A 16,199-nucleotide genomic window follows, 5' to 3' on the forward strand; every position below is an offset into this window, starting at 1 on the left:
GTCTGTTTCTCCGCCTCTGTACTTCAAAGGATTTTCTTCTGGGCACTGAGCCAAATAGCCTAAAACCAGTTTTGGGGTACAAGTGGTTTTTGATTACGTGGATGAATTGTAGAGTGGTGAAAGTTTTGTTCGTGTATGTAGAGTTCCTTAGCAATGTGCTCCCTCATGGAAGGAGTTCCCAGGAGGCTTCCCCTCTCCGCATGAATTGGAAGTGTAACACATGGGCAAAAGGAGCCCTTCTTCAGGACTTACAAACTCTTCAGTGAAATGGCCCAGTGTTAACATATCAGTTTTCCATTCAAACAAATGTTAACAAATTAAGCTCCTTAGTGTCAGGCCTGTATCATGGTACTGAAGAGAAACGGCCATCCCAGTACACACTGGCTTATAGACTGGTAGAGCAGAAAAGCATTTTGAAAGCTAGATAGGTGGAATAAATACTACCCAGGGAAGGGTCCTTATTGTTACTCTTACATAGATAGATTCATTACTTTTTCTACATCTTCCTATTGGATGAGTATTTCTATATTCTCTGCAATATAAATAATACAGGATCTGTCACCTACTGGGAGGTGGTGGGGGTGGGGAGAGTGACTGGGGGTAATTTAAAAGATGCCTCCAAAGAAGACATTAAGACTTCCAGGAACCAGGAAAAATGTTTCATGGGATTTCACTTTTAAGAAACACATCCCTATCATGTCTTGGCTGGCTTGGCTTTGATTTTCCTTGTCTCTCTTCTGTGGTATTGCATCTTTATGAGGACCCATGGACGTTCATTCTCTCAAGCTTCATCACCCATTATTTTTGTGGGTGCACGCAGGTTGCATTCGCTCTGAGGAAAATCCACAGCCTCATCTAATGGAGCCCCCAGACCTGCACTTGCTGTAACAGCCTCAGGCTTCTTGTTCTGTGACTTCTTCATGTTTCTTTCATGTTAATATCTTCATTTTTTTTCTTTTTCTTTAAAAACAATCTTCCTAGGAAATATTTCAAAGATACAGAAAAGTACAGAGTGTGATATAATAAACACACACGGGTCCATAATCCAGACTTTTGCAAATGTTTCCCTTGTGTCCTCTTTACTGTAGATACAATTTTCCACCCTCTTGACTGTTATTATTTGGATGTGCTTCCTTTAAACAATACATGTTTTTATTTTGGTTTTATTTATTCAATTTGATATCTTTCTTCATGTTAATTTCTTCTATATTTATTTTGTCATCTGTATTTTGATTTTATAATTGGTGTGTGTGGACCTACTTCTACCATTTTATTTTGTGTTTTATTTACCTTGCTTTTCTTTGGTCCTTTATTCTCTTTTTTCTGATTTCTAATGGATTGATCAAGTTCTTTCGTTCTTTTTATTAATGGTAATTTAAAAGCAACTTTATTAGAAAGTAAAGAAATAAAAGAATGGCTACTCCATAGGCAGAGAAGCCTGTTTATTCTTTTATTTCTTTTACTGGTTAGGAAGTACACGTATTTTTTTCATTAAAGATTACTATTAAAGTTTATAGAATATACATCATGTATATTTTTCTTTTAATGATTATCATTAAAATTTCAATGTATATTATTTATGTTAAGGAATAAAAATATATAATTATTATTTATAATATGTATTTTATATTTACATGTTTTTAATATTATATATTTTTTGTCAATATCTTTTGGGATAGAAGTGGTTTTTGTTACATGGATGAATTGTAGAGTGGTGAAGTCTGAGATTTCAGTGCATTCATCACCCAAGTAGTATACATTGTACCTAATACGTAGTTGTCTATCCCTCACTCCTCCTACCCTTCCCCCTTTGGAGTCTCCATAATCCACTGTATCATGCTGTGTGCCTTTACGTACCCATAGCTTAACTACCATTTATAAGTGAGAACATACAGTATTTGGTTTTCCATTCCTGAGTTATTTCACTTAGAATAATGGCTTCCAATTCCAACCAAGTTGCTGCAAAAGATATTATATTTTTATTTTTGTGGCAGAGTAATTTTCCATCATGTATGTACACTACATTTCATTTACCCATTCATTGGTTGATGAATGCTTGCGTTGGTTCCATGTCTTGGCAATTGTGAATTGAATTTTAACATTTATGCTTAATTAAAAACTTTCTAAAGTTATTCATAATCTCCCTTCAATATAATTATTTCCTAGGATTTTAGCTCTGACGGTAATTATAGTCAATGTTTATTTAAATCTGCCACATTCTTTACCAATTAATTTGCTCATCAATGCTTTTTAAAAATTATCGGTTTCTTCAAATTGATTTATTTTTTTTGGTGATGTATATGATTTGTTAGGGTTTTTGGAGGGGGGTTTATGAGTAACGATAGCTGCCTTTTTTAGTTATATTAAAATTTCTTTATCTACTTTATTTCACAGTTCTTGAATAATAGTTTGACTGGGCATAAAATTATAGGTTAACTTTTATTTTCCCTCAGACTTATGATGACATTACTCTGTGGCATTACAGCTTCTATGTTTGTTAATGAAGTATTTCTGTCAGTCTCATTACATTCCTTTCTAGGGAGTATGTCTTTCCTTTCTGAGTGCTTTTAGGTATCTTTTTGGCTTGGGGTGGGGTGACGGTATTTTCACCGTATTGTTTCCGTAAGTGTTTTTGTTTTCATCTACCTAAGTGACTAGGTGTGATTTTTCGATCTAAAGACACATATCTCTGCTCAGTTCTGCAAGATTCTCTGCCTCTCTCTCTTACATATTGCTGTTGATGGTCTTGATTGTCTGTTCTTTCCTCTGGAGATCTTGTAGCTGCATATTTTGTTCTCATCCTGGGCTCCAGGTTTTGTCATGTTTCCTCCCAGTTTCCACTTTTTTATTTCTTTGGGCTGCATTCTGATAAATTCTTCACCCAACATTGAGATTATAATATTTGTGATTTTTTTTTCATGTCTAAGAAGTCTATGTTGTTCTTAAAACCTAAACTTTTCGTATATATAATGTTATATTTTGCCTATGGAGTTTTGTTTCATTTTCCTTTACTTGCAGAGATATATATATATGTGTGTGTGTGTGTGTCTGTGTGTGTGTATGTGTGTGTGTGTGTGTGTGTTTTTGTTTTGTTTTGTTTTTTGAGACAGAGTCTCACTCTGTCACCCAGGCTAGAGTGTAGTAGCAAAATCTCGGCTCACTGCAACCTCCTCCTCCTGGGTTCAAGCAGTTCTCCTGTCTCAGCCTCCCAAGTACCTCAGATTACAGGTGCCCAACACCACGCCCGGCTGATTTTTGTATTTTTAGTAGAGACGGGGTTTCACCATATTTGTCAGGCTGGTCTCAAACTCCTCACCTCAAGGATCTGCCTACCTTGGCCTCCCAAAGTGCTGGGATTACAGGCGTGAGCCACCACGCCTGGTCTATTGCAGACTGTAAACATGTTATATGGAAAGATCACTTCTTTTATTTCTTTTTCTTTATTATTTTGAGACAGAGTTCTGCTCTGTCACCCAGGCTGAAGTGTGGTGGCACCATCTTGGCTCACTGCCACCTCTGCCTCCTGGGTTCAAGCAGTTCTCCTGCCTCAGCCTCCCGAGTAGCTGGGATTACAGGCACCTGCCACTGAGCCAGGCTAATTTTTATATTTTTAGTAGAGACGGAGTTTCACCATGTTGGCCAGGCTGGTCTCAAACTTCTAGCCTCAAGCAATTCGCCCGCCTCGGCCTCCCAAAGTGTTGGGATTACAGGTGTGAACCACTGTGCCTGGCGGAAATATCACTTATTTTACTGTGTTCCTTAGGACTGATCAATATGTGATTTTGCCATTTAAGTCTGTCCTTGTATTATCTGTAATTTTGTATATATATTCATCGACAGCAAGGATTTGGGTCCATGGTAGTCTTACATGTTCTCAGTTGTAACGGCATCTCTATGGGATAGATTTCAGCGCACCTTGGCCAGCTATCTCTGGGATTCACCAATTCAAGTCACAATATTTTATTAAATCCTTAGACTGAGGTTCCTGCACTAAGGAGGCCATGTGAATTTGGGTCAACACCTACTGGCATGGAGCAAGATTAGTGATCCCAATTTTTGAAACTGACCTTTTCTTCATGGCCCCAGTCAGATGGTTATCTTCCCTAAAAATTACCAGACCGGTGGAGAGTTTTCCTGTTTCTTGTTTCTTGGTGGGACAGCCCTTCAGGGCCCCTGCCTTTATTCAAGAGCTCAGTTCTAATTTCATGTTAATCAAATGCCTGAGAACATCACCTTCCTTGGGTAGACATCAAGCTTACACCAAGAACAGGTGTTAGCCCCTGGTTTCTCCTGGGCCTTTAGCATCAGCCCCTCTCAGCGATCTGCATTTGAATACCTTCTGTGTACTAGGAATGTCTCTCTCTTGCCTATTATCTCATCTATTTAAAGAAACCATTTTGTTGTATTTTATGAAGCATTTTTTGCTAGAATAATGGTGCTTCTCCTCACTTATGCTGACCTATCTTTACTTGTTTTCTTAACTCGTTAATTACACTTTTGTTTCATTTGTTTAGCTTTTTTTGTGGTAAATTGCCTCATGTGTTTTTGGAAAAGGGAAAGAAATAATTAAATGAGTGAGTAAATGAATGAATGAATAACTAATAATGGAGAAATTTGTTACCTGGAAAGGACAAGTAAAGGGAGGTGTTTTCCTGAAGGGGAGCCCAACATCGTCCTTATTCAGCCTATAATCGTTCAATCTGGTTGTCGTCTCAGAATTTGAAGAGATAAAAGTAAATTATTGGTTGACTCCTGTTTTTGGAGTTGCTCTCTCACTGTCTGCCCTATAGTATAACTTTATCAGAAATGTGAGCTACCTTCGAAGACCAAAAATGATCAAGCATGAATTGCTTTTTCTGTTTTTAAGTAGTTTCATTCATATTATCTGCCAAACAAAATGGATTATGTTTACCGGTCATGAGGACAATTGTTAAAACAAGGATGAATTTTTTTTCTAGCACAATTTAGGTAAATAACATGTGTTTCATTAGCCCAAGAAAAATTAAGAATAATGATGTTTTACTTAAGAGATATTAATAAACCAAATTATAATGTTAAGTATCTTAGAATTATTATTTCTACCTAGATCTCTAATATCAGTTTCATTACTTATTTCAGTACTCAATACTAGAGGTGGTAAAATGCATTCAAATCCTGGCATAGGTTGTACACAATGATGTAGACAAGTCTTGCTGCTGGATTAGATATAAGGAGTATGAGAAAGTAAGTTTTGCAGGGGTTTTAATTTTGTTTTATTTTGTCCTGAACAATTGGAAAAACTGTTGCCATTTACAAAGAGAGAATCCTGGGACAGGCACAGGTTGGGGAGGGAGAGCAAACTCCAGGGCTCAGTTCTGGACATGAGATCCCTGTGCCTGCTACACATCAGGTGCTGGGGTTTCACACAGAAGGGAGTATGTGACCTATAGAATTTATAGAACCTCCCGTGAACCCCCCATATCTCCTATAGATTCTGTAGAGCTGGGTGGAGATAAAATCTGAAAAACCTTCACCTATGGAGCATTTAAATCCAAGAGATGGGATGAGTTCCCCCAAGTAGAGGGTATAGGAAGAGAAGACCCTGCACTTTCTGGGGAATACAGTGTGTCTGAAAATTCAGATCTTCAGCCCTTATCATTGCTGTAAAGGTAGAACTCTTCTTACTTGGCCAGAGATCATCTCTTTTTTCTTTCCTACATCTCAGAACCTTCAAGTGTCCAGAACATCTCAAAGCTAAGTCCTCTCATCAGAGAAAGGCTACTGTAATGGTGATGAATATTTAAACTCCATTTCCTCCTTTCAACTTTTGATTCTTTCTTTCTTCTTTTTTTTTTTTACTGAGTTCCCTTTCATTTTGAAGTTCTATCTGTTAAAAAGGAGGAATTTTTATTTCATGCTAACTTATAATTAAAAGAAAAGTTTGCTTCCTTTGGTTCTTATCATCCTGACTGAATCCCACGCAACAGATGTGAGTGGAGAGCTGAAGAGAGGCTTGCTTTAGGGAGGAAGTAAGGGAAGTGAAGTCAACCAGGAGAGAGGCCATGAAAATCATGACATTCAATAGAATGCCAAAGACATCATTATTTACCCAGAGAGATGGCTTGTAATTAATACATTTCGTAGGCTTTTTGAGCAGAATGTGTGTCTCCACTGGGCTTCTCTCATCAATAAATGTGTTTCTCACCCCTGTCAGGGCCACCTTTAAGCAATTCATTGACTGGGAAAAAAAAAGCAGAAAGGAAAGAGGACCTTGTCCAGAATCAGCCTCTTCCATATTCCATAAGAATGCACTTGAGTAAAGCACCAAAGTCAAAAATGAACACTAAAAGTAATTTTTCTTGCCTCATGACAGGGAAGACTCAAGTTTGCTTTTCAGTACATACGTAATAAGTTATGCTTCAGGGTTAAAAAGAAGCAGTTTTACAACTGGGATGTGAATTAAAATTGATTAAGTTACACCAACATCTTGGTATACTTAATGGACCTGAACATGCTTTTGACAGAAGAGGCAGGATAAATGGTTATAATTAAGAGCGTTTGACCAACCATTACTTTGTCTCACAGTATTTGTTGTTCCCTGGTGTCTTAGTCCTTTGGACTTCTCTAACAAAGGACCACAGACTGTGTAGCTTAGGAGCAATAGAAATTTAGAAGCCATGGTTCCAGAAGCTGAAGTCTGACATCAGGGTGCCAGTATGGGTGGGTTTGGGTGAGGGCTCTCTTTCAGATTGCTGACCACTGTCTTCTCCTTGTATCCTCACATGGTAGAAAGAAATAGCTAGTTCTGCAGCCAGTTCTCATAAGGGCACTAATGCCATTCATGAGGTCTCCACCTTCATGACCCAGTCACCTCCCAAAGGCCCCATTTCCCTAATGCCATCACATTGGGGGTTAGGAATTCAACAGATACATTTTGGGAGGCAGAAGCATTAAGCCCATAAGAACTCAGATGGAAGAGAGGTCCATCTGAACATAAATGCCAGTATGCCATAGACTAGAATACTGAACAGCCTGAAGTTGAGCATATTGGTGAGAGTTTGAGCCACCCCATGTCTGAATCTCAGGTTGTCACATACTATTCTATATGCAAGACCATATCACCTACAAATGAAGATCGTTTTACTTCTTCTTTTACAATCTAATGCCTTTTATATTATTTTCCTGCCCAATTTCCCTAGTTAAAACCTCCAGTACAAAGTTAAGTAGAAGTAGCCACAGCACACATCCTTTCTTATTCAATCTCAGGAGAAAAGCATTCAGCCTTTCACCACTAAGTATGATGTTAGTTGTGAGTTTCTCATGGTGACCTTTTATCAAGATAAGGAAATTCCATTTTAGTAATAGTTGGTTGAGTGTTTTCATTGTGAAATAGTGTTGGATTTTGTCAAGTCCATTTTCTGCAGCTATTGAGACGATAATGTGTTTTTTTCTTCTATTAATGTGATCTCTTGATAGGTTGACTGATATTCAGATATTGAAGCAACCTTACATTTCTTGGGTAAACCCCCCTTGGTATTGATATGTAAACCTTTTTACTTGTGGCTGGATTCAATTGACTAATATTTTGTTAAGGAGTTTTGTATCCATATTCATAAGAGATACTGATTTCTACTTTGTTGTGATGTGTTTGGTATTGGTATCAGGGTGATACTGGTCTCAGAATGAGTTAAGACCTGTTCCCTTCCCTTCCATTTTATGGAAGAGTTTGTAAAAAATGCATATCACTTCTTCTTTCAAAGTTTTGGGCCAGGCATGGTAGCTCACACCTGTAATCCCAGCACTTTGAGAGGCAGAGGCAGGTACACTGCTTGAGCTCCAGAGTTTGAGATCAGCCTGGACAACATGGCAACACCCCTGGGCAAAGGGGCAAAACCCCGTCTCTACCAAAAATACAAAAATTGGCCAGGCATGGTAGCACAGACCTGTTGGTCCCAGCTACTTGGTAGGCTGAGGCAGGAGGATGGCTGCAGCCCGGGAAGTAGAGGCTGCAGGGAGCTGTGACTGCACCACTGCACTCCAGCTTGGGTGACAGAGCAAGACTCTGTCTCAAAAAAATTTAAAAATTAAATGAAAGTTTGGGAAAATTTGCCAGTGAAGCCGTCTGCACATGAATTTTTCTTTGTAAGTAGATTTTTTTTATTACCAAGTTAATCTCTTTACTTTTTATAGGTAAGCCTATTTACATTTTTCATTTCTTCTTTAGTCAGTTTTGTGTGTCACAACGTACTTTTAAGAATGATCATCCCTGCTTAAATGGGCATATCATACCTTACAGCAAATAAAAAACAGATAGTAAGCTGTATTAGTAACACTGTATTCCTTTATCAGCTCTTAATAGATTTTGACATTTGAGGAAGGAGTAAGTAGTGGTCATCAGATACATTCACAAAAAAATGTTAACAACTCTTCTGGGATGCTCTTCACTGTGTCCAGCATATTATTATAAAATAGGAAGAGTCACATTTTAATACACGTATTGTTTTTTGGGTCTATTTGACCTTACTTTTAGAATGTCTCTGTCAACTCTCTTCATAGTGAATAATTATCAAAAAAAAGAAACATTGAAATGCATTTTAGGAAACGAAGGCCTATATAATTCATTGTAGTACAATAATCCATTATTTAAACTCCGATTCACAAAATAAACCTTATGATTTTTTAGTAGATTAACACATAATTGTCTCTAAATCAGTTGATATGTGTTTAATTGAAGGCCAATATAATTCCATAATCCCTTGTTCCATTTATAAAAAAATTAGAGTATGGCATAACCCAAGGTATATATACATATTTCTCAATACTTCTAATGCTAAATACTTCCAGCAACAACTTTGTTTTGCTGTTTTCAAAAGAAAAAGGAAGGAATTTAGAGAGAAGTCACTGTTACAGTTCTTCCCTAGGTTTCTACCTAACTATTAATGATATTATAGTACCCAGAGAAAGCTTTATCTAGTTAATGGATTAGGCTCCAATAAAGAAAACAAATTGCCTTAGGTGTTTCAGAAAGGGAATTTAATAAAAAGAAGTATTTACAGAATAACAGAAAGGCTGATAAACCAAACAGGGGAGAGTATAGTAGCCATGGTATAGCAACAGAAGAAACTTCCTACCACCTCTAGACTTGTAAGGAAACAGGATAGAGGTGTTGTTAGCAGAAACCCAGGCTCCTGGGCCTTCTTGCAGATGCTAGAACCATGCAAAGCTAGAGCTAGATGAAGGTAAGGTGTTGTCTGACAAGGATCTGGAACTTTAGAAAAGGCAGGAGTTGCAGGCCATCCAGAAAATGACTGCCAAGTAGAGAGTAAGAAGGAGAAATATACCCAATCTCTTTCTTTCCCTTGCCTCCCAGTCTCCCACCAGCTCTCATCAGCCAAACTAGCTAGAACCATTTGACAAAGAGTCTGTGAAATGAAGTCTTTAGGAGATGGACAGAGATATACTTGAAAGGAAACAAGAAATTACCAACACACTTAGTGACAAGTTTTCCTAAATTTGTTAACATCTATCAATCTCCAAAGGCAAGAATCTCTATGAACATCAAGCATGATAAATATGAAGGAAACCACATATGGCATATTATAGTCACACTTCTGGAAACCAAAGGAAAAAAAACAGAAAAACATTAAACGTACCCACAAAAAAAAAAAAAAAAAAAAAAAAAAAAAAAAAAACACCAGTTCTTACAAGGGATCTATGACAGAATGAATGGCTGCCTTCTTATCAGAAATTATGGAGAGCAAAAGACACTTGAACATCTTTCAACCACTGATAGGAGCATGATTAACCCTGACTTAAACATTCAATTCAAATATTCCTTTTCAAAGTTGAGATGAAAAACACTCTGCAAGTAAAAAAAGAGGGAATTCATCACCAGCAAACCTACAAGATATGCTAATGGAAGTTCCTCAGCTAAAGTGATGTGATGTCAGAAGACAACATGAATCTAAGGAAGGAATGGAGGGTATTGGACATGCTTACTGTATGAGAGTATAAAAGACAATATATTTATCTTTCATTTAAGAAAGCATGTATTAACTCTTGGGCAGTCACTAAAAATAAAAGAAGTACAGCTGAAACGCCAAGAGGAAATGAAAAACATTTTAAAGTATTTAATTAATAAAATGACAATAATGGAAGAATAGAAAAACAAAAGTAAACGAGACAAATATAAAGCAGATAGTAAAATGGCAGGTTTGAAATAGTAGCAACAAATGTAACAGACCACACTATACAAATAAAACCAATGGGGCAAATAAACAATAGATAACCAAACGGTAAGATTAAATTCAAACATTATTAAATGCGAAAGGACTAAACACTCCAAAGGCAAGTATGACCAAGCCACGTACTCTCTGCAAGAGGCGCACTTTAAATACAAAAATTAGGTAGCTTGAAAGTGAAAGGATGAAAAACATATCTGATGTAAGCAATAAGCACAAGGAAACTACTATACATATATTAATATCAGACAAAGTAGTTATGAAGGCAAGAAATATTAACAGAGATAAATATAGATAGTGGGTAATGATAAAAAGGTCATTTCACCAGGAGGCATAAAATCATAAAACATGCTTATACCTAATAACAGATCTATAAAATACAGATATGAAAGCACTTAACCTACAGTAGACCATAAAAGCATCTTATGCATATCTGACAAAATCCAAGAAAAAATGAGACAAATCTATCACATAATTAGATATTTAGTATCCCTTTTCTAGTTCTTATTATTATACCAGTAGGAATATACAGGAAGTCTGAACAACATTATCAACTTCCTAAAACTAATTGATGTTTCATAAACCACTAAGCTGAATTGAAAAATACTTGTTTACTTAAAGTGCGCATGGAACATTAACCTGTTACAAAGATATTACTTATACTAGGCCATAAAAGCATCTCCACAAATTTGAAAATACAGAAATAAATATGAAGACAAAAAATCATATAGTCTGATGTCTAACCACACTAAAATCAAATTAGAAGTCATTAACAATAGAATATTTTAAAATATCCCCAAATATTTTAGTGTTAAACTATATGCTTCTAACCCAGGAGTCAAACAAGAAATATAAGAGAAATGTAAAGATGTTTAAATATCAAAATGTAATGTATCAAAATGTGTGGGATTGCAATTAAAGCAGTAATTGGGGGGAATTTGTAGCTTTAAAATGCTTTAAAATTAGAAAAGAGGAAAGAGTTAAAAATCAGTTGTCCAAATTTCCATCTTAGGAAGCAGAAAAAGATGAGCAATTTAGAATCAAGCAATTAGAAAGGAATAAATACTAACAAGAAGAAATCAATAAAATAGAAAACCATCAGTAGTGAAAATTAATAAAGCCAAAATATGGCTCTTTGAAAAAGACTTTGAAAATTCCTAAACCACTAGCAAGACTGATCAAGAAAGGAAAACAGGGAGAAAATCACAAAGCATCCAAACTAACAATTTAAGGGAAAAAAGAGGACTCACTACAGATTCTACAGATATTAACAGGATATATGTGAAATGCCATAAATTACTTGAGGCCAAACATTCACAATTCAGATAAAATGAGTTTCTTGAAAAGACCATTTATCAAAAACTGAAACCTAATAGAAAATTTAACTGTGCATGTATCTATTACATTTATTGAATTTGTTTTAAAAATTTTTCCCACAAAGGAAACTTCATACCCAGATTATTTGTGTGTGAATTCTATCCAACATTTTAAGAAAGTAAGATAGAAAGAATTGGTCAAATATTAACAAATTTTGTATTTGTGAATGGATAAAAATGTCTTATTCATGGAAAAAGGCTAAAAGATTGGGGCTACAAAGCAAAGGCCACATCTACACCATGTGTAGGAGATCTACCTGAAACAAAATGAGAAAGGTTGGAATAAAGGATGTAGAATAGCTATTCCAGGAAACAGCTTATAGAATAAAGGAAATATTGATAATATAAATTCCTGACAATAAAGAATTCAAGTGAAAGGTATTCAGCATTAAAATAAAGATTTTTATTATGATTCAGGCACCAAAAATTTAACATACAGATATGAAAGCACTTAACCTACAGTAGACCATAAAAGCATCTTATGCATATCTGACAAAATCATAAATATTTATGCACTTCAAAATCTCTTTGAAATAAATAAAGCAGAAAGTGTTAAAATGTTCAAATACATGGACAAACCTACACTCCTAGTTGGAAATGTTAATATATTCTAACATTGACAGATCAAGTAAGCCAGCCCATTAGGGATTTGACTAACTCATAAGGTTCCTTCAATAGTTATATTTAGAGAAACACTTTGTTACCAGCATAAAAATTACATATAATTTTCAAAAATCCATAAGACATAGAAGTTGAGCATATTTATCCCATCCCAGAAGAAAAATAAATTGTCAAAGTGAAATAATAGAGGCCACAATCTCTGATAAAATCAAATGAAATTAGAAATAACAAGAACCAACCAAAAATAATATTCTTGTGGAATTTAAAATTCAGACTTCTGAGTTACTTTTAGTATTAAAAGAATATGGAAATTGAAATTATAGGCTTTTTAGAAAAGAGTGATAATGAGTAGCTATGAATTAAAGGCTGTGGGATTTGGCAAAAGCAGTAACTAGGAGAATATTTATGTCCTTAAATGCACTTATTAGAAGATACAAAAGATTTTCTAATAAATGACAATCCAAAATAAAGTATATAAGTTTAAGTAAGGGGGAAGAAAGGAATTTTTAAAAGTTGAATCAGAAACTAATTAATATAGAAAGGAAAGGCAGACCTTAATAATAAACCAAGAACTTATTCTTTGAGAAGATCAACAAAACATGCAAAACCTCACAAATCTGATCTAAAGAAAATGGCATTAAGCATAAGAAATTACAAATATGGAGAGTTTTTAAATTATAAGAAAATATTACATAGAATATTTTACACTTGAAAATCTAAATGAAAAAGATAATTTTTTAGGAAAATTATCAAAATTGACTCAAGAAACAGAACCAGTAAACATGGCAGAAATGTGACATGTCTATTTCTAAAACAGAACCTGGATCGGGAATACAATTGGGTAGACATAAACCCCGACAACATCACTTAATGGAGGTATAACTTTAGGCAAGTTCCTCAACTTCCCTGTGTATCAATTTCTCTGGCAAAATGAGGTAATAATACTAACTACTATATAGTATTATTGTAAGGGTAAAGTGAACTATATATGTACATATATACATAGCACTTGGCACATAGTGATACTCTATAGATGTTAGAATGTAGCACCAACACCACCACCACTACCATCACCACCACCATTATCCCCATAACTGTCCCTATCACCATCGCCATCATCATCACCATCACCATCCCTATCAACATCACCATCACCATCCCTGTCACCATCACCATATCCCCTATGTTATCATCATCACCATCATCATTACCATCACCATCATCATTATCATCATCATCACCATCATCATCACAGATAATTTCATACTTGAGTTTTATCACACCTTCAAGAAGATATCATTCATTCAGTATTTAAACAGTTTGAGGTCTAAAAAAAAAGACGAAATGTTGTTTCTAAACTCAGCCTTATGAATATGGCAATACCTTGACACCAAGAAAAAGCTAGGAGAGCACAGTGTCCAAAAAAAAAAAAAAACCTGTCAGAGCTCCTTCATAAAAACAGAAGAGAAGATAGCAAATCAAAGCTCAGCAGATGAATCACTGTGGTCGCCTTTAGTCATGAGGATAATGGCAAGCACCCTCCATAGCTCTGAGATGTGGGCTGGCACTCCTCCCGCTGCTGCAGGATCACATCTTACTCATCTTTGTGTCAGAACAGCCTGGCATGAGCCTGGCCCATCAGACTAGTCAACAATCTAGGTGTACTTGGTATATACACACCCTCCCGCAGAGTCTTATCATCACTCATAAAATCTGAACAAATATTATTATCAGGCCGGGTGTTTGAAAGCGTTGTGAATCATGTCCAGGACATGACTCATTGCCCAAAAGTCATTGATTGGGTCAGGTCCAATTGTTGGTTTGAACTCGAGTTTTTGTAGATGTCGTTTGATGTGTGTCCCTGTAGTCATCTCTCTTAATAGAGTAGGTATCTGAGATAGAGAGTTGAGGACAGCTTCTTATCATGACAGCATCAGGGGATTTACTCAGGGCACTAACTGCTCAATTTGTTTCTCTTTCTGTGGGGCTCACAGGAGTGCACTTGCAGGATGATGTCAGCTTGTGGCTGTCTTATATCTGGTTCTTCTGTCCCATACGTCGTCGTTTCTGGATGTTACTCCTCTTCTCAGCCAAATCCTGTTTCTTCACTGTCTCTAGCCAACCTCATTGGCATGAGGTTCCATTTTGGTCTCAGACACCATCCAACCTCTCTTTGGATGTTCCACTTGCATCTCATCTTTGATGATTCACTGTGCTTCAGTCCTTTTTATACCTCTGTAACTTCTATGCTTGCATTAAACTCAGTTTTAAAAGGCTTTGAATTATTTAATTATTTAAAGGACCTTTCGGATATGTATACAATTCTTATAAATAAACCTGTAATCTGTCAGTAGCAGAATTTGCAACTCGGTAGGCATGTTTTTCACATGATCATGGGATGCTTTTGAGTTCATTGGCACACTCAAGCATGTAAAAAGCCTTGCTACACATTTTGCTGCATGTATGTTGAACAAAATAGGTTGAATCTGGTTGCATGAGATTGGCGGGGGCGGGGTGAGGACTCAATGTCTCCTGGGTCAACAGGAACAAGGGTGGAACTTGAGGACTTGCAGGCTATCAAGGTGAGGCTGTCCTTAAGGCAGCAGCTGCCAGGATCTCACTGGCAGTGAAGAGGCCACCGAGATGGGGGATGTGGCCAAGTACCACATGAAACTGCCAGACACATGGGCGAGTCATTTAAAAAGATTCTTTACCCTTCATAAAGAACTGATGCTTATGAGGCAGTTTTATTGAGTCAGAATAAGTTGATTGGCCATCGCTGTGTAGACCCTTTTCTATGGACATGTGTGTGGTATTTTAGCTCCATTTTTATTTCTCAAAAATGTAGTGAGGATTGAAGTCCAAATTTAATAAAGTCCTCATTAACCCAGAAGTATTACTGGTAACTTTCCAGAATGATAGAAACGATCTCCACCCTGACTTGCTACTTTTTGTTTCCTGGTAGAACGTCCGTCCTGGGCATCTCCTTTGGGGCTGCGTTTCTCTTGCTGGCCTTCATCCTCTTCGTCTGCTTTGCTGGACAGCTTCTGGTAGGTATTCAAATGTGGCGCTTCTTTGAAAAGTATGCTCATTTCATGAAAGCCGATTTCTTACCTAAAACTTTCAGAAACAAGGAGCTTATTGCTTTACCACTTCAAGAACTCCAGATCCCAGTTAAGGAAACATGCACCCTTCAGGTCTATAGGCAAGAATATAGACTGGGACAGCTCATGCACAACCAAGACACGAATACAAAGATGATTTAAAACGTTCAATATCACATCAGAAGATTGCATTCTTGCTATTTGGTTCTGTCAATATATTTTTATCATTTCCTCTAAGTCTTCAGAGTATTTATAGCAGCAAATGCAAGTATAATACGAGACTTTCAGTGTACAGGAGAATTAAAACTAACACAGAAACAGAAAACCAAACACTGCCTGTCCTCACTCATAAGTGGGAGTTGAACAATGAGAACACAGGGACATAGGGAGGGGAACATCACACACTGGGGCCTGTTGGGGGGTAGGGGAAAAGGGGAGGGATAGTAGCATTAGGGTAAATACCTAATGCATGTGGGGCATAAAACCTAGATGACGGGTTCATAGGTGCAGCAAACCACCATGGCATATACATACCTATGTAACAAACCTGCACATTCAGGGCATGTATCCCAGAACTTAAAGTAAAATTAAAAAAAAAAAAAAAGTAAACCTAATACATTGCTACAGTCACTTTCAAGCTATACAATGTTGGAGTAGTTGAAGAAAGCATATATTAAAATATCTTTTATTAGTGTTTAATTTAAGCCAATCAGGTTTAAATGCTGGTTCTGGACATACAGATTAAATCTAAAATTGTAAGTCTAAAGCAAGTGTTGCTAGCTGGCCATCGGTCTATGAGAGCATCCTAAGGAAGCAAACAATGGGATAGAAGGCCCTGAAGAGAAGCCACTATTTTGTTTTGTTCAATGGAGATGAGC

At 36.5% G+C, this 16,199-nt stretch overlaps 1 protein-coding gene and 1 long non-coding RNA gene across 2 annotated transcripts in view; one reads left to right on the plus strand and one right to left on the minus strand.

Moving 5' to 3' along the window:
* The window catches only part of ADCY2 (adenylate cyclase 2), a 423,616-nt gene that overhangs the window by 327,465 nt on the left and 79,952 nt on the right, over positions 1-16,199 (plus strand). Inside the window, exon 15 of the mRNA XM_023218241.3 lies at positions 15,183-15,267. Within this exon, the coding sequence (XP_023074009.1) occupies positions 15,183-15,267 (85 nt within the window). The remainder of the gene's footprint in view (positions 1-15,182; positions 15,268-16,199) is intronic.
* Positions 1-16,199, minus strand: part of LOC111546738 — a 41,151-nt gene that overhangs the window by 19,297 nt on the left and 5,655 nt on the right. The window lies entirely within an intron of this gene.

The sequence above is a fragment of the Piliocolobus tephrosceles genome, chromosome 4 (assembly GCF_002776525.5).
Source record: "Piliocolobus tephrosceles isolate RC106 chromosome 4, ASM277652v3, whole genome shotgun sequence".
NCBI classification, from domain to species: Eukaryota; Metazoa; Chordata; class Mammalia; order Primates; family Cercopithecidae; genus Piliocolobus; species Piliocolobus tephrosceles.